The 24,340-nt window shown below is 31.7% G+C and overlaps 1 protein-coding gene across 2 annotated transcripts in view; it reads left to right on the forward strand.

Moving 5' to 3' along the window:
* Positions 1 to 24,340, forward strand: part of Su(Tpl) (Suppressor of Triplolethal) — a 162,682-nt gene that overhangs the window by 131,616 nt on the left and 6,726 nt on the right. For both annotated transcript variants that reach the window (XM_035374206.2, XM_085820529.1), the window contains 9 exons: positions 1,455 to 1,571; positions 2,191 to 2,225; positions 4,100 to 4,331; positions 6,945 to 7,015; positions 7,115 to 7,271; positions 13,322 to 13,403; positions 13,514 to 14,348; positions 19,842 to 19,911; positions 21,324 to 21,495. In XM_035374206.2, the coding sequence (XP_035230097.1) occupies positions 1,455 to 1,571; positions 2,191 to 2,225; positions 4,100 to 4,331; positions 6,945 to 7,015; positions 7,115 to 7,271; positions 13,322 to 13,403; positions 13,514 to 14,348; positions 19,842 to 19,911; positions 21,324 to 21,495 (1,771 nt within the window). The remainder of the gene's footprint in view (positions 1 to 1,454; positions 1,572 to 2,190; positions 2,226 to 4,099; positions 4,332 to 6,944; positions 7,016 to 7,114; positions 7,272 to 13,321; positions 13,404 to 13,513; positions 14,349 to 19,841; positions 19,912 to 21,323; positions 21,496 to 24,340) is intronic.

Here is a 24,340-nt window from a genome sequence, read left to right on the forward strand (position 1 = left end):
GATAACTACCCAACGTCTCTTCAGGTAAAAATTCTACAGTGGTCATCATGGTGATGTCCCCAGCTGCAATACCATCCTTCGGTGGGTTAATACACAATGAACAACCTATTCTTTGATGACTCGAGTATTTCGAGAAGGCTTACCTCCAAGATGGTTTTCAGTGTACATACTTTAAATTGTCAACTTAGAAATAAACATAATATGTTGCAATAAATTCAAAAATAGAAATAAATAGTTTGTTGCCTTTTATTACTCTGTCAGCTGCACATTTAGGAAATGGAGAAATTAATAACATTTAAGGAATGTAATGAATTACAACTGTATATTAATGATGAAAACAGGCTGTTTGATGAGTTCAACCATGCTAGAAAATAGTATAAAATTATCAGTTGAGAAGCAGTTAATAACTATTTTTCATAAAATTACTTTGCTATTATTGTGAGGTTTGTAAATGCAGCTGTGTAATTGAGTCTTTGATAAAGTGTTTTAGTTTGATAACAAAATGAGATTTTCATGGCTGCCTTAAATACATATTTGCTGGTCATTGTAGAATTAGGAATTGGTTGTCTTGGAGACTGCTTTTATAATTATCAATACTGATGTCTTGGAGACTGCCATTGCATATTCTCAGAAATATGTTATATTTGAAGTCATGCTGTTGAGTAACAGGTGTAAAGATAAGATTACTAAGACTAGTATAACCAATAAGGAGCAACATCACAAGTATTTTGCTCCATATTGAGATTTGGGCATAATTTGATTTGTCCTAAAACTCTTTAATTTGCATGTGACTGTTAAATGTTTATATTCAACTTTTGAAGTTATTCAAGATCAACCTAGGGAAATATGCTTAGGGATGTATCCTGTTTTGCTGAAATGTATAGTACTTACAGAAAGGTTTTGTAAAAGAGTTATTTTGCAAATTTGTATAACAATCTTTCATATAATTACTACTGTGGCTCTCATATCATTATTTATTTAACAAACAAATTACATGCTATCTGAACTAAATTTGGTAAGTATGGAAAACACAGATATTTCTATGCAAAGTATTAAAAGTATTTTGTCAGATTTTAAAATAGCTTCCAAATTAAATTCTACCTGCTTTTAGCATTCAAGTCAAGTGTAATTTAATTTATCTGACCATATGTTTTATGGAGAATATTCATACTCCCATGTTTTAGATACCTTCTATGTTTCTTGGAATCCTATAAATATGAAGGCTTTTCTATTTTAGGCAAATGTATAAATTTTATTGCAATAATTTTATGAATGGTATTGTTTGTAGAAATTTTTTAATAAAAAATTCATTGTTAATTTTAACATTGATTAAAATTAAAAATTAGCATGGTGTTTCCAAATTTATAGACCTTGCATGTTAATAAAGAACCTTTAATGCTCCAGTTTGTATGTTCTTCATGGTTGAAAATATGTGTGCATCTTGAATTTTTTAGGTCTTTAGAGTCATTAGGGTGTTTGGATATGAAAATGCATATCCATGCTAATGAAGACAGTTATGAAAACACAAGAGTGAAAATGGCAGCTGCTGAACAAGAACACAAAAAGTCTTGGTAAATTTTCTTGTAATTTTACTCTGAATTCCCATTTTCTCTCCTCTTGTGTCTTACATTATTTGAATTTATTTAATTACTGTATAAGAAGTTTATGAAATGTGTACAAGCAAAGTAAATTTAAGGATTTTATAAGAAATCTTTCTGTTCAACATTATAAAAATTATGCTTCCTGTATATGCACTTCATTGTCTGTAAGCTCTCAAAATTACCAAGAAAGACCATCATTCATTTTAAGTTACTTCAAATTTTAAAAATTCCTTTTTTGTTAAATATTAGATGATGCAGAATTTGAGTAATTATTCTAGACCTTCATTAACAGAATAAAGGGATCCAAAATTTTATTTTCAAATTAACTAAATTCATTAAACATATGTAGAAAATTTAAAAATGAGTACTATTTTTCATTAGAATGGAAAATAGTGTAGCTAGTTGCAGGACTAATCACTTTCTTGTAACAGTTTGATGCAATATGTGTCATACTTGATCACTAAATGTTTATATTTATATATTATTAAAATAATTTTTATCACACTTTTAATCTAATGATTAATTAATTAATTTATTAAGTCTAATTTATTTTCTTAATCTAAATCAAATCTATTTTATTTTTTTTCAGCACAAAAGAAATCAAACCAGCTGGTGCTCATCTTGGTATGTAAAAATATCTCTGTTTATTTATCCATACATAAAAAATAATCGCAGTTTTAAACTTTTATCAATAATTTTATGTCTTAGCATTACAGTAAGCCCTTGTGGAATGTGGGGTCATTGTGGAAAGTCATTAACACATTGCGCGTATAGTAAAATCATGTTCTGCAAAGTGCAGTTTGGGTTAGGTATAGTTCAAATTAAATGTATGTTTAATTTATACAAATCTAAATATTATTGTAATTTAAAAGGGGAATGAAACAAATGTTAATTGAAAGGATTTCTATTACTACTTAATTAAGTAGGTACATGATAAAATTATTTTTTGAAATAGCTGGTAATTTTTCCGTGGGACATTGTCTAGCTTAATTTATTGAACATTTAGCAGTAAGGTGTGCTGAGCTTTTTCAGTACCAGTTATAAAGTTTCCTCTTCTTTATTCTTTTGAGTCCGTTTCAATTACAAAATCAGACAGTTAGTTCCTGTGCCTTTTTTTGATAATTTGTTTAACCTCTTGCATGTTGTCTTCTTCATTGTCACAGCTTTTACCATTTATTGGTGTTATAAGATCATTCAGTTCTTCATTTGCCATTTCATGATCATTGTTCGTGAGTAATTCTTTGATTTTTCATTCTTCTTCATCTGAAAATCTTTCATCACGTAGTGCTTTTGCAGTTTGTATGATTTCCTCGGCTTCATTTTCAGTTGATTGGAATCCTTTAGAACTGTTGACAACTTCTGGCCTGAGCTGATGCCAGCAAGCATTCATTGTTGGTGAACTCACTTGTTCCCATGCAAGTGTAATCATTTTTCTGCAGTGTCTTATGTCAAATTGCTTCCAAAATCCAATTAATGTACAGTGCTTTCCTTCATCTAGTCCTTTATTTGCAGAGGTGTAAACATGCCTGACATAACAGGCTTTGAATGTTGTGATTCCTTGATCCATTGGTTGGATTAAGGAATGGTGTTCAGTGGAAGGAATAAGCCTCTACATTTGGATGCAGTGTCATGAGGGCTTCAGCACTGACCCCCTGGAGCATTATTGAAAACTGGAGAACATTAAAACTCAGATTTTGCTGTTCTAAGCAGTGTTTGATTTCTTGAATAAATGAATTTTTAATACACTCATTAAAGAGCTCATTCACAATGCGTTCAACATTCTTGAGTGTACCATCTGTAATTAAAATTCTTGCACTGGACAAATTAAATTGAGGTAATTAAGGTAACATATGTATGCAAAACTGCTTTTGCATTCTGCAAGTCTGCATTCAAGCACAAATTTAGCAAAAAACGTTTTCTGTTGTTAAATACAGATGTTGTCTTGAAATTACAGAAATTTCTACTTTGTCTAGATGATTAACTTTTGTCCCAGACTATTGCCAAGGAATCTTTACTTGTTTTTAATTCTGCTAAAAACACTAATTTTGAATTCTTATGAACACAATCCATTTGCTTCAAATTCCAAATTTTTTCTGTGATAGTAATTAATGAAAATTTTAAGTTGAAGTATTATTAATGATAGATTTTTCTCTATAGATTGCTTTGATATTTGTAAATATTTTAGTAAATTTGTCTTCACTTTTACATGTTATAGACATTAAGAATGGTAATAAAAATTCTTATTTAGCCTGACAAAAACAATTAATGTTTTAATTAAGCATTTGAATTCTTTTTATTCACCATACTATTTTAGTTACAAAATTGGTATTCATTTCTGTGTAAAAATTGCATGCCATTTTAAAAGAAAAACAAAATGTGATGATATTTAACCCAAAATTTTACAATTAGATTGAACCTTGTCTTAATGTCTAACCTTGTCTTGTAGTTAAAATATGAAAATGCTTGGTTCTCTTATATAATGTGTTTTGTATTTTCAGGACGGAAAGTTAAAGTAAAGCGACCTGGTTTGGTTTTGTCTTCTGTGAAACCTAATAGTCCTCCTACATCTTCATTAGCCATAACTAAAAATCCTGTTAAAGTTGTAAATAATGGATCTGCAGGGATTTCAAATATTTCTCTACCTAAAAAGCCTGACCCTCAAAAATTTGCCAGAGTAGCCTCAAAAAATAAATTTGCCAATAGTCCTGAGCTTCTGCGACAACCAATTAGGTATTTTTTTAATGTGTAAAATTTTGCTTTAGGCTTCTTGAAAAATTTTATTAATAGCTTACTTTCTTTTGAAAGATTTTTATTTTTCATTTTTTATGTTTTTCAGTATTATTTCATCATCAGTTTATCAAGCAATTGTTCAAAATTTTATTTGTATGTTATATTTGTATGGACAATATTATTAATGGATCATAGATTTTTAAATTTTAGTGTTTAAAAATATTTATTTCTGGTCCAGAGTGTCTAAGGTATTCTTGATTGTAGGCTAGTGGATATTAATTCCAAAGATTGTTAAAAGACTGATGTGAATGTTAGTAGGAAATATATGGTTTTTTCAGTGTTGTTTTTGAGAGGTTGTTACTGATTGAGAGTGCTAGCTGGAAATATATCATGAAAGAAACTGCATGTAGTATAAGTCAAGGATTCTGGCAGTTTAAAGTAATGCCTTTGAGACTATACATCATTCTAGTAGCCTTGAAATATTTAGAAAACGGTTTTGAAGAGATTCTCTTATGATTCTTATGTAATATTTTTAGATGGCATTAATAGGCATGTGAACTTTTGAAGAACATGAAGAAAGTACTGAGAAATTAACACTTTACCAACTGCTATCTGTTCAACAGCATAACGTGCATCCGACCGGTCGCTCAGCTGCAGATTCTCCCTGTTCTGAATAACTGTAAGTCAGTCTGATAAATTGTCTAAATAAAACTCTCCAGTACCATTTTTTCGCTCATCGTAAACAAAAATTTTTTTAAAAACGCTGTGAAAATGTGGGAGTTTACGAAGCAACGCACTTAATGCAAGTGAGCAATGTACCTCAATACTAATAATAAAATGCAAATGATATAGCAAATTGCAATTGCAATTGCAATGGCTACTGATTGATAAGCTATTTTTAGGTATCCCCGAAAAAAAAAAAAGTGTTTAATAGGCATTGGCGAAAAAAGCCGATTAATAGGTTATCAATCGATAGGCATTGGCGAAAAAAGTCGATTAATAGGCGATTGGTTGGTATAGGTTGGCAATAAAAAGCCAATTAATAGGCTATCGGTTGGTAAAGTGTTAAGAGACATAATTTTTAAAAGTCAGCACATTAAGCTAAAACTGTTTTACTGGAGCATTATCTATCTACCTTGATTATATCATCTATGTAAGATTGTATCTGAAGAGTGGCTGCTGGCAACTGGAAATACACTGGTGGGCAAAAAATGAAGGACAGAATGGGAAAATTATGAGTGAAATGAATAAGAATAACCAGTCAAGAGAAGACTATAGATCCTTTATTTCAGAGCACATGCATCTAATGCAGAACATCATACTGTCTGCATATAGGAAGAGCCATATCCAAAAAACATGGAAAGCTATTCTGCATTGGTGATTTATTTGAACAGTATTGAGTTGCTGTCAGAGTGGGATATAATCCAATACACAGATTTGTAGACGATGTATGGGTGGCTGTACACAAGGTAGAATCATTGAGAAGTTAAAGGTCAAAATGTGATTTAATGTGTTTGACTCAGTGCTTTCAGATGTTTTAAACGTAAGAGAGAGTGTGGGAGCATGCAGTCACTCCTCCAGTAGAAAGGCACCAGTTGGCAGGGTGCAGAGTTCTTGTTTGGGAAGGCATAATACTTGCAGTCTGTATGGAACTCCATATCTTTTATGGAGAGATCACTATTATTGTGAGGTTCTCTTTTCTAACATGTATCTTTTTCAAGGTACTGGTGGCCCTGAGTTTCTCTTCCATGGATTACAATGCTATAGTTTATCATATAGCTACTGTTACTGAGCCTTTTAGAGAATAGATATTTGTTGTATGAATTAGCCTATCCTGGAACTTATCTGGTCAAATACATGGGTGATGGGATGTGGGATACCTGGTAGTGTGTTGCCAACCACTAGTAATGATTTCACAACTGCCATCGGTGCTACCAGATGAATAGGACAGGGTGCCTCATCTCGTTATTACGAAGTACTGAGCAATGATAGATGTGCTCCGTCTATCATGCTTGATACGATTAATGGTGAACTTGCGATGAGTGGTGAACCTATCCTCTATTGAGAATTGCTTTTTCTTACCTGAAACCTGTTGCATATCATCAGTGCTTATAATGTACTTTTGATTAAAAGTCCATTGCTTCTTTTGGGTAGCTTTCTTCTTCAGTGTTGTTTGCCTTTTCCATGATCTTCGCAATGTTATAGTATGCTTTGCACTGATTAAAGAGATGTGATAGAACATTATGGATGAAAACCTATCTCATCTTTTTGATTTTATTAATTTTTTCACATGATTGTAGATCCAATGATTTTAAGCAGTATTATTTCAACTACAGAAGTTAACCTCATTGGTCATATCTCTGCAGAAGGGACCAATCATCTTTGTAATGTTAGATCTGAAGAGTGGATATTGGCAACTGAAAAAAGATTAAAAGATTTTGAACTGTATTATTTGAAGGAATATGTTACATTTAAAATTTTATCAGTGATTTTATAATAAAAATTAGTATGCATGCACATATTTTTTTATTGTTATTATTATTTCTAAATAAAAAATCTTTGTGATTCTCAATTTTAATCTTTTTCCCCCCTTCCCTCTCCGTATATTTCCAGAGATAGAATTATTCACATATTAGCTGTTCGTCCCTACAAAAAGCCAGAACTTTTAGTCAGACTTATGAATGGTATTTATGTTTAATTTAAATTTTTTCTATATTATTATTTTATGTTTTAAAATAATCGGTCTTTTGAAGTAAGTTAAAATTACGCTTATTTGCATTTAGAGGGAATTCGGGAGAAAGACCGAAAAGGAATCGCTGCTGTTATTTCACAAGTTGGTGTGTTGAAAGGAAATATATATAATCTTGCCAATTATATGTGGAATGAAGTTCAAGATAATTGGAAATTCTGCACTCAAGAGGAATTAGATATTATTCGAAAGTACGTGGTTTTAAAATTTAAAAAAAAAATTCTTAAAAAATAATATGCCCTTTATTACTCTTTAATATAAAAAAGAAAAAATTAAATTCATTGTTCTAATTCTGTCATTTTCTAAAAATGTATTAAAACATTCACATTTTTTCATGTCCAGTTTTTTGGAGAAAAAATAAATGCAAGTGGTCTCAAACTGGTAGCTCCTGGGCCACATGCAGCTCTCAAAGCAATTTTATGTGACCCGTAAAGACATTTCAGTTATGTATTTGTTACAAAGATTTCAGTAATTTTAAGTCTACTTTGTGTTATTTTCATTTCTGTTAAAAATGAACATGAATAGCACACCAAAAAACCTATATATGAAGCTAATTAATTTACAGTGTGATATAAACCTTATTCAAAGATTTGAAAGTACACATTTATAAACTTTTATTCATACTTGTCCCCCAAAATATAAAAAAGATCAATTAAGAATTTTGGTGGAAAGAATAATCACTTTATTTGGGAAAATATTTATAGGAGAATAGCTTTTTTTTACAGTTGAAACTTAATACCTAATTGACCAATGAGTGTCTACAATCTGTGATGCAGATAATTTTTAATCATTTTTCTCCCATTAAGTATTAAGTTTTGATAAGAAATAAAGAATTTTATTATTTACATAGAAACATACATTTTTTATGCATGGAAAAAATATTTAATAAATCAGGGAAAGGAAGTAAGTTATTATTTATTCTTGTGTCCCATTTGGTAAATTTCCTCTACAAACTTGGAAAGTTTTCATAATTTTTTTAAGATTTAAAAAAAAAAAATAAATTGTTTAATGATTAATTAAACATATTAGAATTACACAAAAGAAGTGTCAGTCTAAGAATTTAATATTTAGCTGTCAATATGTATGAATTACTAAGTGTAACCAATTAAAATGTCTTGCAAAACTTCAAACAGAAAAAAATGTAAATTTGAAATTTTCCTTTGCATTATTATTATTATCATTGTTTATGCATGTTTTGATAAATATTTAGTAAGCAAAGTTTAAATATTTAAAATATTTTTATTTTGCTGATAAATTTTTCATTTTGTTTAAAAAAAAATTCTGTCCTGTCAACTGTTTTCATATCATGCATTCGGCCTGTGTATAACTTGAGTTTGAGACCACTGATATATGCTATTATAAATGCTTGTCAAAATTTTGCATGATAAGAATTGCATGCAAAATTTATAATTAATTAATGTGTACTTTGAAATGGGAATTTATTAACATAGTTTATGTTGGTGAAAATATTTAGTGTACATTATATGTAGTATTTGAAGTAATTGAATATAATTCTTTCTTTAAGTTTTTTTATTATTATCTATACTATTTGCCTATTTAGTTTGAAATAAAAGTAATTTCTTTGTAGTCTGTAAATATTTATAATGTATTGTCCTCATTTAAAAAAAAAAAAATTGTTCTAAGCGATAAACTTTTAATATTTCTTTCTCTTTGAGAAGTTGTAGTTTTTATGCATTTACATCTTTTCCCTCTTAATGGAAGTAGCGATGACACAGAAGCGTTTCTTGATATTATATCTGAAAAGTATTCTTAAGATGAAAATTGGAGACTTACAAAATGCACTAAGAGGAAGAAAAAGATCTTAAATTGTTGTTGCTCATTGAAGAAGGCCAAGGAGATGACACAGAAACATTTTTTGCTTGATATTATATCTGAAAAGATGGAACTTAGAGACTTACAAAATGCACTAAGAGGAAGAAAAAGGATCTTAAACTGTTGTTGCTCAGTGAAGAAGGCCAAGGAATCTTTTTTTTTTAATGTATATTGATGGAAAATGAAATCCCAACATTAAGAAGAAATCAGTTTAGAGGAATAAAATGGGAAGCAAAGTATGAGTGTAGGTAACACTCACACTTTGTTTTGATTAATGTGTCGAAGTCACAGGTTAAGGTATGAAAGAGAAGAGCCATTTTTAATGTGAAATGGTGGTACATTAATAGCTGCTGTGTTGCCACAATATTGAATTCAAGCATGCAAATGTGCGTGCATTGTATCATGTAGGTGCCATTATGTCATTTCGTGGGATGAATTTCCTTGCTTGTTGCACCTGGTAAGTCAACAGTGATCCATGCTGGCCGTAGATGATGCTAGATTTGTCTTCCAATCATATTCCTTGTGTGCTCAGTGGGAGGAAGGCCAGGTGATACAGGCCCAGGCAACATGTTGATTGATGTGAGATTGGGGGGGGGGACCATTATCCTTTCGTAGAGTACTTCTTCGAAAATTGCTCAAGAATGGCAGCACAACCAGTGCTATCACCAGGCACATGTGCTGCCAAAGTGTGTGGGTTAATGGTGAGAATATGCTTACCATCATAGAAAATTGCTCCTCAGATCATAACTCTTGGTGTTGGTGTGTCTGTTCCAAGTGCTTACCTGGCCTTCTAACTAACATGCGGCTATCACTGTTGCCAAAGCAAAAATGACTGTCATCTGAGAACACCAGCTTAACAAGCAAAAATATTGTAATTTAAAAATATTACCATTGTAGTTAGTCTGCAAGAAAAATTTATATCAGATGTGTATTCACAATGATAAGCTTTCTGACAGAAAGTAAGTCTGAAAATTATTAAATGTGAAAAATGAAAGACATTTTAAGTTTTATATTAATGCTTATCGTGGCTGCAGGAAGGTTTTGGTAAATGGTGTTGATAAGTTTTATTCAGTTTGTTGCAATAGAAATAAGCTATTTTATTTCAGAGCTTCAATAAAAAGAAGGCGTGCCATATATTTTTGTAGAGGTGTTTTATTATGGAGTACCTTGCTCAAGTTATGAACTTTCTGAAAAGGAGATTTATGTAGGAAGTTTAAGGAATAGTGTGTTCTCTGAACTAAGAAGTCTTTAAATTTCTTGAAATTTGGACTAAAAAATTTCCATATTTTGATGACAGCAGCTAGAATTTGCCAAGTAGTAATGAAAATCATTAATCTGCGTCTTTAAAATTAAGAGTTACACATAGTTAATGTGATATTTTGATTCTATGAAATACAACATTCATCCACTAAAGGTGATATTTTTTAACCTTTAGTAACATTTGTGTATGGTGTAGTACATTGCTTTTAACAAATGGGGTTAGGTTCTGAGCAAATGATTGAATTATTATTCGAGATATTAAGTTAAGAGTCATTTTTCTTCTAGTATGATTAGGACATGTCTGTGGTTACTTATTTTAAATTTTAGTTTAAAGCTGCAATAGATGAATCAAATGAGTAATCGTGAATAACTGCACTTATGATCGATTAATCTTGAGCTGTATTAGTGGCATATTACTTTATTATTTTTGCTATGAACAACCTTCAATCTGAAATCTCAGGGTTTTAATTCCTTCTTCCACTATCACCAACCTTCAACAATATTTCCAGATCAATGAATTAATATTGCTTCCCCTTTGAAAAGGTGCTGCAGTCACAAATATGTATGCCTTGGACATAATTTTAATCAGTGCCCATCAACATTAAGTGCTTACTGTCTTCTGTAACCACCATACAGAATAGTCAGTCTGAACAATATGCAGTCAAAATTCGTTAATCCGGACTCGTCAGGACTTCGGCGATTCCTTATCGATTTTTCCGGATTATAGATCATCTGTTTAAATCTGGTAAGATGGCATGAAGAAATTATAAAATTAAAAATATGAAACCGTAATTTATGAGATAAAGAACAATTATGATCTAAAGGGTATCAAAATTTACAAAAAAAAAAAAGCTTAATATTTATTTGTTTACTTTATTAAACATTTCTTTCAATGTAAGTTGCTTCGTTTTTATGTGATAATCTTTCTCTTTAATTTATATAAACAGACATAATTTCTTGTTCAGTTACAAAGTTCCGCTGTTCAGTCCTATAATTGCTGTGTCGAGAATACCGACTAATTTGTCAATTGAAATTTTTTCATTTTCAATAACCTCTGTGTCACTTTCTTCGCTATCGTAAGCGAATTATAATGACGAGGAATTTGATTTAAATCATATCAAAGATGGAGTACATCGAGATGAAATACTACATTTAGTAAGGAATTATGAGCCAAATAAAATAAAAACATCTGCTCTGAAGATAAGGATAGTGCTAACAGATCAACTTCCAATTCATTGCGCGCTGCAGCGTTTCCCCCTCCCCGCTGCAGAGCAGCGTGAAATTAATAAACAGATTTCGGAATGGTTAGATAAACAAAGGATATGCCTTTATCCATTTTTTGCAGCAATTCCACTTTTTCTTTAATGGACTTCGAAACATACTTTCGCTTTGTAGATCCTTTACATATTAGTAAATATATATTGGAAATTCTATTTGACATAATCGAAACTTTAAGCTTACTTTTATAACATTGCTCTAACAGTCTGCAAAAAATAATTAAACGCGCATGCGTAAATGTATTTTGTGCATGCGCACACGCATATTCGCAGCCATGAAGGTCTTGTGCACATGCACAGAAAGTTTGTAGCTTTGAGGTCCGGATTATAGATCATTCCGGATTTTCGGTGTCTGAATTAACGACGTTTGACTGTATAATTAGAAGTATTATATTTATTAGTCTGAACAATTTAGTTCTAAATATTACTTAAATCTCTCTGTATCCCCCCTTTTTTAATTATAGGATGCTTTGTATTTTTCAAAATATAATTTACTAATGAGAGTGCATTGTGAAGCCATTCCATGAAGAGTAATGGAAAGTACAGTACAACTCCAATTATCTGAACTTCGAAGAAGAGAAGGAAAGGGAAAAGGAAGAAGCAGGAGAGGATGATGATGATGACATGTCCCTTGAGGAATTAAGAAACATTCTTTTGAAAATTCCTGGATGTTCAGAAGTTAGTGCTGAGCAGAATGGAAGATGTGTGATTCAGCAGACCCTGGGTTTCAAATTCTAAATGGTGATGAACTTATTGAAAGTTTCGAGGAAAAAGATGACCTTAATGTCTAAGTTGAAACAGACATATGACAGGGCCTTGAAACTGCATTTAAGTGGATGAAGCATCAGCCAAGTGTGACCACATGCAACTTTTTATTGTCAAGCGGATACGTGACTTGGCTACTCAAAAACATATGAAGACTTTCAAACAGCTTACTTTGACCAAGATGTTGAGCAAGCAATGACTTTCAGCACTAGTACGTACTGTCAGGATTCATAGTGGCTGTAAGTCAAGTGCTTATAAGTCCGTATATTTGAAAATAAAATATAAAGGCCATTATAGGTGCTTACTTTTTCTCTAAAGCACTTTTTTTCTTTTTTTTCCTTTTAGTGCTTATTTTTTGCTTTTAGTCCATTTTTCTCAATGGACGTGCATTTTTTCCCCTATCAAAGCCGAAACTAAACAACTTTTCTTCCTTATATAGAACGTCAAATGGTGAATCGTACACCCAGAAATAGCTTTCCCTCCTTTTTCTGCATTAAGGCTTATTTTTATAGTTTTAGTTGAAAAAAATATGTGATGGTAGTCATCACTAAAATTTCATCTATTGCTACTGTAAAAGAATTAAAGTTTTGTTTATAATTTCAAGCTGAATGTTGTAGGTTTACTAATAAATTATGGAAACTAAGATACATCTTAGAACTGAAGTATAGTATTATTCTGTTATTAGTATTATATTTTATTCATTTAATCAAATTGCAAATATTTTAGGCTTAAGAATGAATCTGTGAACTGAGTTTTATCACTTTTGGTAAAAGGTATTCATAATAAAGAATTATCATTATTAATACGGTAGTATTGCTAAGAGTGCTTTTTTATTTTCAAGGTTATTATACAATCATGTAATGATAATCTATTGCATTATATTTCATTATCATCATTTTATCGAAATATTTGAATGGTAACATCATTATATTCTTATTTCCATTTTTGTTTCCCTTGGCAATTAGAATATAATGATGCCAATTATTGGCATCATATAATTCTTGCTATATATAATGGCATTCTTTTTAAAAAAATTAGTTTGCATGTGATAAGTTTGCTGAATATGTATTTGAGCAATACCTTAAAATTTTCTCTCCTTTTATCAGGAGGAAGCAACAAATTCTGAATGCTAATAATGAAAATGATGTTCCATCACCAAATAATCAACTTTCCAATTCACCTACACAGGTAAGGGATGTGAATTATTATTTGCATTAAATAATAAATTAAGTATAATTTTTAAAGTTAAATTGATGTAATTTAATTCTCATGTTGTTTTCTTATTTCTTAATTTTCAGAAACGTCCTGCTTATGAAATGACGGGCTCCAATCAAGAACCTCGTAGTAAAAAGCAAAGGATTTCCCATTACAGTCGGCCAGAAGCAGCTTCTCATAGTGTCAAAACTGAACCCTTAGAGTATAATACTAATGAAAAGTTTCATTCAACTGTAGCCATAAATAGGAAAAGCCAGTGCTCACCCGTAACAATGCAATCGAGTTTGAATGGGTGTTCTCCAGAAAATGATTCAGCTCAAAAATCTCCGGTTGACATTGCCAGTGACAGTTATCCAAATTTAAGTCAAAAAAGTGCTACTATAAATTATACTGATGACATGGTGTCATCCTCTAGTCTGAACCAGAGGAGTTGTACAAGAGAGGACAGTGAAAAAAATATTCGTAGCCATGCATCTGGTCTAAGTCAGAGGGGAGGCCCCTCCATGGACACAGAAAAGTCTTTCCGAAAGGAGCAGTTGGCAGCCAAGAATTCTAGGTTTGAAATGGACGATTCGAGCCGACAACGCCCTTCGAGCTTTTATCCGAAAGGTTATGTAAATAATGGGGAGAAATCCCAAAACCACCCACAGCTAAGTCATTCAAGGTCACTAAACCTAATTTGTAATCCTACAGCTCAGGTATCTCCAGATTCAAATGGCCACTACCAGGGCAAGGAACTAAAAAATGATCCATGCCCAAAAACTGTTAGTAATGGGTATGTTAATAATAGTATTAAAACTAATTGTAATAGCCAATCTTCCTACATCAATAGATCAAAAGTGACTTCCACAACAAATGGATCTTGCAGCAACTCCCCTCATTCAAGTTCTGATAGTAGGGACAGTATGGATTGCAACAGTAAGTAATATATTTTGCAAATGTGTATATTTATTTTTAAAATAGATTTTTTATATGTGTATGCCTTTCTGCATGATAAAATGGGACCCCAAAAAATAATAAATAAATTAGCTTCTGAAATTTTAATTTGCTATTGGAAAGAATAATGTAATACATTATAATAGTATGCTTTTTTTCAGTTTGATTAACATAGATTAATCTGATGTTATAGCAGATTTCTGAAATTGAACCTTAATAAGTTAGCTTTGAATGAAATGTTTTATTGGTTTATTGCTGTATTTACTCATATATTTTCTACCCTAGTTTTATCGGCATAAGGTTAAAAAAAAAATTATCATGTCATTTTCCTCTTTCTCAAAGCATTCTGAAAACAAATTTCCTTAAAATGGATTCACCTGTATAGTGGTTATCGTCATCTTAACAACCATACCTAGAGCCATCAAATTTTGAATAATGTAGTTCTCCACCTAAATATGGGCGTGTGGAAGCCGATTCTTGAATTTCGAATTTGTTTTATTATATATTTCATAATTTTTAAATTTTAATCAATTTTTGATCAATAAACTGAAGGATTTCAAAGTGAACAGTAGCAGTACACTGTGCGGAATAATATATTTTTATGTCTAGCACGCGAGACTATGTATCGGAAATTCTAGAGGTATGCTATTTTTAAATATTTTTAGCCCAAATGCTGTCAGAACTCGTATGTATGTGCAAATGAAAAAACATGCCCTTCTGACCGTAATATAAAATCTGAAAGTTTTCAGATTTTTTGTTCTTTTTAAATATTTTTTTATTGTGTTTTCAGATGAAAAAGGGCTTTTTGAAAGCTTCTTCTTCTTTTTTTTCCCCCCCCCAGATTTTTTTTATTTATTTTACCACCACTTGATGCAACAGTATGTTTTTCATTATTTTCATAGTTATGGAAATTGTTAACACTAGAAAGATGGAATTTTAAAGCAGTATTTTTCACAGATTGTATTAAAATTACAATTTGTGGTATATTAGTTTATTTCTTTTTTATTGAGTAATAGTTTAACATTTTAAATTTAGAATTATTTCTCATCAAGAAACATTAAATGATGAGATGCAAAAAACATTTTAAATAAATGTACTGTAATGTTTCCATTGCTACTTATAACCGAAGTACACAAAAATATATTTGAGAAATATCATTTAGTTAATAGAGACAAAATAAAGTTTATAACTTATATTAATTTGGAATGAAGTATGTACAAATTGTATAGTGCTGCCGCTAAAAGAAAGGATTCATTCAACTTTCTATTTTTCTTTCATAAAGTGCAAATAAACAGCATTTTAGATTTCACATAGCTTGGGCAATACAAATTACATATCTGGTTGTAACAAAAGTTTTCTGCCCCCCCCCAAAAAAGAGTTCTTAATAAAGTTAGAAAAAAAAATATGAAAGCACCTTTACTGTGTACCTTTAGTACGGGTAGCAATCACTACCCAAATCTATGATTTTTTCCTAGAGTACCTTTAGTGCAGGTAGTAATCACCATCCAAATCTGTGACTGTCTGCTAGCATTTTGATAGTTCAGAAGTCAAACAACAAAAATCAGCGTTATATTTACAAAATTTTCACAGGACTAGTTTCGATGGTTTTACCGAACCATCATCTTCAGCTGCAAAACCGCAAATGAACAAGATAGGAAATAATGTTTAGATAAGATAAGAAAGCCTGGACAAGAATAAGCAAGTGGCGCCATCTGTTGGCAAAACCAGAACTAAAACATAATTTCTCTAAAAGCCGAAGGCAAATTTGGATTGGAATTAGGATCGTTAACTAGAACAGAAAGATTTTTATGAATGTGAAATGCCTCTAGAAAATCCAGTTCTCCAATGGAAGATGTTTTTTGAATAATTTTGGCAGCAGAAAAATTGAAAGTGTGATTTTCGGACCAACAATGCTGAGCAACAGAAGACTTCTGTGTTTCCTTTTTTCTAACTTACACTTACATCGATGGTGTCACTAAACTCTTAAACGAAGGACCATATAATCTGATCCCTAAAGATCCTTCACCTTCGGACTTATCCAAAATAAAAACTGCGATCAAATCTTCGCAAATCATTTCAAGCAACTTAAAATATTCGCTTATCCCATCTGTTGCGAATTGTGCCAGATTATATGCTCTTCCCAAAATTCATAAAAGTGGTATTCCTTTCCGCCCTATTGTATCAAATTTAGGTACTGCCTCGTATCCATTAGCTAAATATTTAGTTTCTAGATTTTCCACTCTATTAGACAATAACATTTTCATCATAAAAAATTCAATAGAGTTTGTAAAAAAGGTTAAAAACATTTCTCCTCGTAATTTACTCATGGTTTCTTTTGATGTAAAATCATTATTCACCAATGTCCCAGTGGAGGGTGCATTAAGATGTCTAGAAACCAGACTTCGCGAATTTCATTTCTCTTGCATCGAAATTGATGAGCTAATTTCTCTCACTCAACTCTGTTTGAAACAAACACATTTTGTTTTCCAAAATAAATATTACAAGCAAACTGAGGGATTAGCCATGGGAAGCCCCCTCAGTCCCATCCTTGCTGATATCTACATGCATTATTATGAATCAAAATTGTTTGAAACTTTAAAATTCCCGGCATGGTTCCGCTACGTAGACGATACTTTTACCCTGTTTGAAGGTAATAAAGATGATTTGAATAAAGTTCTTTCAACAATGAATTCTATTGATCCTGCTATTCAGTTCACTTTTGAACTTGAGACTTGCAATTCTCTTCCGTTTCTCGACATTCTGGTCACACGTAACATATCCAACTTCAGTACTACAGTTTACCGTAAACCTTCATCGGTTTGCCTTCCACCACACTTTAAATCATGTCATCCGACTAAACAAAAGTTAGCTTCATTTTATTCCTATGTTTTCCGTGCTCTTCAAGTTTGCTCCTCCAAACTAGCCCTTGATGAAGAACTAAATTATTTAAAAGCAATAGCTATTGACAGGGGCTTTTCACCCAACATTATTAATCAAGCAGTTAAAAAATTCTCATCTCAGCACACTAAAAGCCACACTCTTATTTTAGGAGATTATAAAAATTCTGTTGTCATTCCCTTCTTTCCATCAATTAGCTATAAAGTTGCACATATTTTGCAGAAATTTAACTTTCGGGTTGTTTACTCTCCCATCAATAAAATTCCAACTTTTATACTCAAGGACCCCATTCCGGATATGAATTCCTGGGGTATTTATAGGATTCCTTGCCAGTGTGGTTTAATTTACATTGGCCAAACTAAGAGAGCCTTAAAATTTCGCGTCAAAGAACATGAGGCATATGTTAGAAAAAAGGAAACACAGAAGTCTTCTGTTGCTCAGCATTGTTGGTCCGAAAATCACACTTTCAATTTTTCTGCTGCCAAAATTATTCAAAAAACATCTTCCATTGGAGAACTGGATTTTCTAGAGGCATTTCACATTCATAAAAATCTTTCTGTTCTAATTAACGATCCTAATTCCAATCCAAATTTGCCTTCGGCTTTTAGAGAAATTATGTTTTAGTTCTGGTTTTGCCAACAGATGGCGCCACTTGCTTATTCTTGTCCAGGCTTTCTTATCTTATCTAAACATTATTTCCTATCTTGTTCATTTGCGGTTTTGCAGCTGAAGATGATGGTTCGGTAAAACCATCGAAACTAGTCCTGTGAAAATTTTGTAAATATAACGCTGATTTTTGTTGTTTGACTTCTGAATTAGTATTTATTCGGCGTGTTATTGTGTCTTAATTTTGATAGTTTTTTAAAGCCTTTGGCCCAGAAACTTAGTGGGCATGAGTCCAAAAACAGTTCAACCTCATTTCAGATGTCTTGTGCAGATTGGAAGATAGCACCAGCAAGATATAGCTGCAGGTGTGAAAAAAGGTAGAAGTCCGAAGGTGCGATGTTGGGGCTATATGGTGGGTACGCAAAAGATGCCCTTCGAATCCATACAGAGTCCAGCCAGTGAATGCACACACATGTGGCTGTTGTAAATGCACTGCTGTACCACTTGCGTAGGATTCTGTGAACAATATTCTGCTACTGTGACCTTAATTAGCACACTTCCAGTTTCTGTGAAGTATCACAGTATTATTGCTAGTTGTCACAGTCATTTGTGCCTGAACATGCCTTTATGTGCTTCTGCATATGAAACTGTTGTATAACTAAAACAGCTAATTTCTCAAGTAGAGTTTTATTTCCCTAGAAGCACTTTATTATCAACCAAACATTAAATAAAGTAACTTAAGTTGAAAATCATTGAACATAAACCTGTACAAAAGGAAATTGAAATTTTGTGGGTAGAGAGCTTCTTATTAAAGTAATCTCCGTTCGCATCTACAGTTCTACTATAACATACCTGGTTTATAATGAATCCCTGGATATAACGAATGAACGTTTTGGTCTATTTCAGTTTCCTATACTCTTAAAATGTTATTTTATACTGCTCTAGCAAACTTCCAAAGTTGTGAAAATCAGATATAGTGAACTGTATATGGATATACAAACATCTAGAAAATATCTTTTATGAGATAGTAAAGAAAATGATAAGTGGTTGGTGAGAATTAAAAAAAAAAAAAAAAAAAAGGAAGTCGATTGACTATTTAGTAAGAATTTGGAGCATGGTAAATTGCATGAGCAGTGAACTTTTGTAATTCAACCAACAGTTATGTTTCTGTGTAAAATTAAAGAGAAAGTTTTAATACAAAAAAACAAAATTTCTTGAACAATTTGTGTTGAAAGAAATTTTGGTTCCCTTAAAGATAATGCTTTATTATTTTACAAGAATTTTATATCTTCAGTTTTACAGTTTTTGCATGCTATCGTACTAGATTTAAATTAATGGTCTAAAATCTGAAATCACTGAAGTCCTGACAATTCTGTATCTCAGACTTTTATATCTTCAAATTTTAACCATATAGCCATTCTTAAAAGCATTTTCTAATTCAGAAAGTATTTCAGTAAATTTTCATGATTTGTGTAATTGTAACGAAAAGTGTTTTCTTGATCAGATTAGTATAAGAAATCGATCTGTGTTGCATGTTGTAGATTGCTGTTTATATATGTTACATATAACAGAATTTTTTAAATGTAGCTGATTTTTCTTGCATGCAATAGAAGATATTTCTAGACATGACAGAAGGATCCTACAATAGTTAACTGTGATTGCAGTTAACTATTGCAGGATCTTTCTGTCATGTTAGGAAATATTGTAGCATTTACAATTGTGATTTTCAGTTATTATATTTCTCAAAATTTTTATCAAGTTCTCAGGATTTACCAATTAGGCTTTTAAAAACATAAATGAAGATAAATGTTTTCTGTTTTATTCAGTCCAGCACTCCATAATTAGTTAGATATATTAAAATATTAGCCACACAAGGCACTTCCTGAGCAAACAAAAGATTAGTTTTTCATTATGTGTTCTATTACTGTAGTTATTTTGTACAGCTTATAATTATATTTTCTCAAATTTAAGGTTCTGAACTTCAAGTTCCACCTCCAACTACCGAGTCTCCTCCTCAGTTCGATTGTCCAGATTATATGAAGTGAGTACTTATTTATTTTGCTTTTTTCTTACCAGTATGAGAATACGTAGAGGTAACTCTATAATTATGTGGAATGTGCTTAAAAACCAAGGTAAATTGAGTTTTTACTTTAAAATATTCTTCTGATTGCTGAACGAAAAGATGAAACACTACTAAATCTTATGCCAAACATAAAAGCAGAGCAAAGACCTAACCCCTATATCCTCTATATCTCCCATTCTACTGGGGCCAATTGACAAAATTCAACTTGCGTTTTTCATGTCTCGAAAGCACAATTTAGGATATGTATTAAATTTATATACAGCATTGTTCTAATACAGATATTTTGACACAAAATCGAACTTTTCCTGAAATGATAGGCCAATTTTTTCCCATATTTTGATTCTATGACTAAAATTATGCCAAACTGCCAAGTTTTGTAAAAATTGCGCGAGTAGTTTTTAAAAATTAGCTCTCAAAATTTTAGCTCCTCAGCGTTAATCAAGTTTGCTATATACTATTTATTAATCTCTCTTTTTTTTATTAAACTTATTTGATTCTTCCTTTCTTATTTCAAAATTCAGGTTCATTCCAAGTAAAATTCGCCCATTTTTTAGATTTATTTTTAAAATTTGTATTTTTAAAGAATTTTTATAAATTTTTCAAAAAAAATTTGATTTATAATCTATAAAACTTTTACCATCATCTTAAAGTACATGTACTTCTAAGCTAACCTGTAAATACATTTAATCAGCAATTTTGTGGAGAAGGTAAGTTCTTCAAAAAAACTACTGATTAAACTGCATTTTTTTCCTCTAAGGTTACAAACTAAATTAACTCTTTGGCTTGGTTGGCTTGCTTTCCACCACCCCCCATTCTGGTTTTCCCCATGTGTAACGTGTATACGAGCCAGTTTCCCTTAGAAAGTCCTCCACGAAAGGCATCCCTCCTCTTAGGCAGATAGCCCTAGTGTGCTTTGCCATAATTAAATACAACACCACATCACACACACCACCCCCCAATTCCTTATATTTGCTGAGATGGTACTGATTTAATTCTGTTTTACAAATTAGTTGTGTATTTAAAACTCCATACATTTTTTTTTTCATGATATTGATTCAAATTGCTGCCTTTTTTTTTTTTTTTTTTTTAAATGCATTGCTTCTGAATTTATGTCGAACTCCTTTTCTACTTCTGTCTTTCATAAATTATGCATTTCCCCTGTGTCTGCCAACTGCCTTTTGAAACAAATTGTTTCAATAAGTAAAGCTAAATAACAAATTTTGCTATATTATCACTTTATATTAGAAAGACTGAATAAAAATAACCAAACTTCCCAATATTAAATTTGTAGATTCTGCTTTAGACAAGAGTTACAAAGTTGATTTTTATATCCATGATCTCTCATGAACTGCTTTTTATTTTTATTTCAGAGAATATGGTACAATTGAATCAAGGGAACAAAGAGCTCGCTATAAAGCAGATTTTAATGCACAGTATGAAGAATATTTGCATCTGCATTCAAAAATTAAGGGTATTTCAAGAAAATTTGCACATTTAGAGCATAATTTGCATACATGTGAAGAAGGTTCTGAAGACTTTAAGGTATGTATAATGTATTTAATGAAACAGTAATGCTTATATTTAACATTCCAATGTGTATTTTGAAAATGTTTGTAATCAAAAAAGTATGTGTCAAACATTTTTTTTAACTCTTATATAAAAGGCTGTTTTTTTTTTTGGAGGGGCTAGGAATGGAGATATTTTACAACTGTAAGAGACAATATACTTATTTTCTTATTCCAGGTAATTGAAACTCTTGGTTTTACATAAGGACATTTATAACATTGCCAAAATATGATTAGTTTATTAATAAAATTTTTTAACAGAGATCACTTTTCTGAACATTTTTATTTTTACCTCATTTCTTAGTGCATGCATTATGTAAGCAATTGCAGGTAACAGATTACATGTTTATTTGCCAGTATATTAACTGCATTTAGTTTTGCCCACATACAGATGTTACGCTGTAGGAATTTACTTATATATGACTGAATACTGTAAGAAAAGTTGCTATAGATATGCATAATTTTTTTTTAAAATTTTATTTTAGGAATTGTGAAGAATTTAAAACTTTTAAATGTAAGCCTAAATGAAGTGTTATTTTGCAGTAGAATTCTCATAATATTTAATGAAAACAGGAAATTATTACAAGTTAACAACTGTAAACATGTAGTAGTTGCTTTCTGTTTTGCCTGTTTGTTCCATTAATTTGTGTTTCTTGTTCTGTTTGTTTATTTTTTTAATGCCTACTCATGTAATATTTGCATTGCAGAATGTTAATATTGTAGCAAATTTGCACCAACCTGTAACATAAATTCTAAACTTAACAGTATTCTAGAGTGCAGAGAAAAACAAAATAGTTTTAATAAGAGACTGAGGCAGTTATACAATTAAGTGACCCTGAATTAGGGATAGCTAGTCAATATGGAGTTGGGCCTCCTCTGGTCTTATTCTATGGAATGGATACTCCATTTCTGTGTGAATGACAGGACAACATAAACGGATGGAGATGATCGCCCAGCAACTCTACGTACCAAATCATATTGAGGGAGGTTGGTACAAGTACCAAAGATCCCAAACACTGCCAATTAAAAACATCCCAGACCATGATTAAGCCACCATGGCCTTGTACAGTTCCAATCTGCCATACAATCAAAAGTCGTTAATTCGGACACCTATAATATGGAATGATCTATAATCCGGACCTCAAAGCTACAATTTTTCTGCGCATGTGTCTCGTTGACGCATGCGCATAAGACCTTTACGGCTGCGAATATGCGTGTGCGCATTCACATAATACGTTTACGCATGCGCGTTTAATGTATAACGGATGGTATAAGCTAAGCTAAAATTATCTAATTCAGTTAATGTTGCAGATTGCGTTGTTCCTTAATCTTTGAATTGGATCCGGCTTATTATTTTTTGCAAACTGTTAGAGCAATTTTATAAAAGTAAGCTTGAACTTTCGTTTATGTCAAATAGAATTTCCGATGTATATTTACTAATATGTAAAGGATCTATAAAGCGAAAGTATGTTTCGAAGTCCATTAAACAAAAACTGGAATTGCTGCAAAAAAATGGCTAAAGCCGCGGCTCGCAATGAATTGGAAGTTGATCTGTCAGCACTATTCTTATCTTCAGGGCAGATGTTTTTCTTTTATTTGGCTTATAATTCCTTACTAAATGTAGTATTTCATCTCGATGTACTCCGTCTTTGATATGATTTAAATCAAATTCCTCGTCATTATAATTCGCTTCCAATAGTGAAGAAAGTGACACAGAGGTTATTGAAAACGGAAAAATTTCGATTGACAAATTAGTCGGTATTCTCGACACAGCAATTATAGGACTTGAACCGCGGAACTTTGTAACTGAACAAGAAATTATGTCTGTTTATAGAATTAAAGAGAAAGTATTAGCACATAAAATGAAGCAACTTAAACAACTTACATTAAAAGAAATATTTAATAAAGTAAACAAATAAATATTAAGCCTTTTTTTTATTATTATTTTGATACCCTTTAGATCATAATTGCTCTTTATTTCATAAATTACGGTTTCATATTTTTAATTTTATAATTTCTGGAAACCAACTTACCAGATTTAAACTGATGATCTATAATCCGGAATTGCCAAAGTCCCGACGAGTCTGGATTAACAACTTTTGACTTTATTGGATTCATGGCTTCATGAGTCTGACACCATATTCTCAGCCTCCTATTGATATTAATTAGTTAATCCTGACTTATCACTCCTCGCTACTCATTTCAAGTACACTGGAGTCTATTCTGTGTATTCTCTTGCAAAGGCAAGAAGTGCAGCTCGATGGCATGCATTCAGCAAAGGTAGTCTCGTGGGTCTATAGCTTCCGAAGCCCGTATGGTGAAGCGAGCATTGCATGATCTATTTACTGACTGTACGACTGTCGCTCTGATTCAGCTGGATGGTAATTTGACCTAATGTTTGGCTCTGTTGATTATGTACAATATGGCCACACTTGTTCTAAGTTGAACTTACTTGTTCACACCACACTTGTTCTAAGTTAATTTACCTTTACAATTTGCCCGATCACTAGTTCTTTTTCCCACCATCCATGTATTCTCGGTATACTCTTGACACTGTCGACCTTGGAAATCCTAGCCCGCTGAGGATTTTGGAAAGTGAATGGGCCCATGCGTTGAGTGCCTACTATCTGTCCGAGATTGAAGCTGTCTAATTCAGAAGTTTTACCCATAGTGGTAATTGAAACGACTGATTAACAACAGACATGTATGTGCATTTACCACAACTTCCTTATGTGAGCACAGATGCCATGCAGCACTATAAAATTTGTATAGCCATGTCTGTCCCTAATTCAGTGGTACTTCAGTGTATAATTTTCAAGGTT

This window comes from Stegodyphus dumicola, chromosome 7 (assembly GCF_044657685.1).
Source record: "Stegodyphus dumicola isolate Sdum_Otavi_A_Nest chromosome 7, ASM4465768v1".
In the NCBI taxonomy this organism is placed as follows: Eukaryota; Metazoa; Arthropoda; class Arachnida; order Araneae; family Eresidae; genus Stegodyphus; species Stegodyphus dumicola.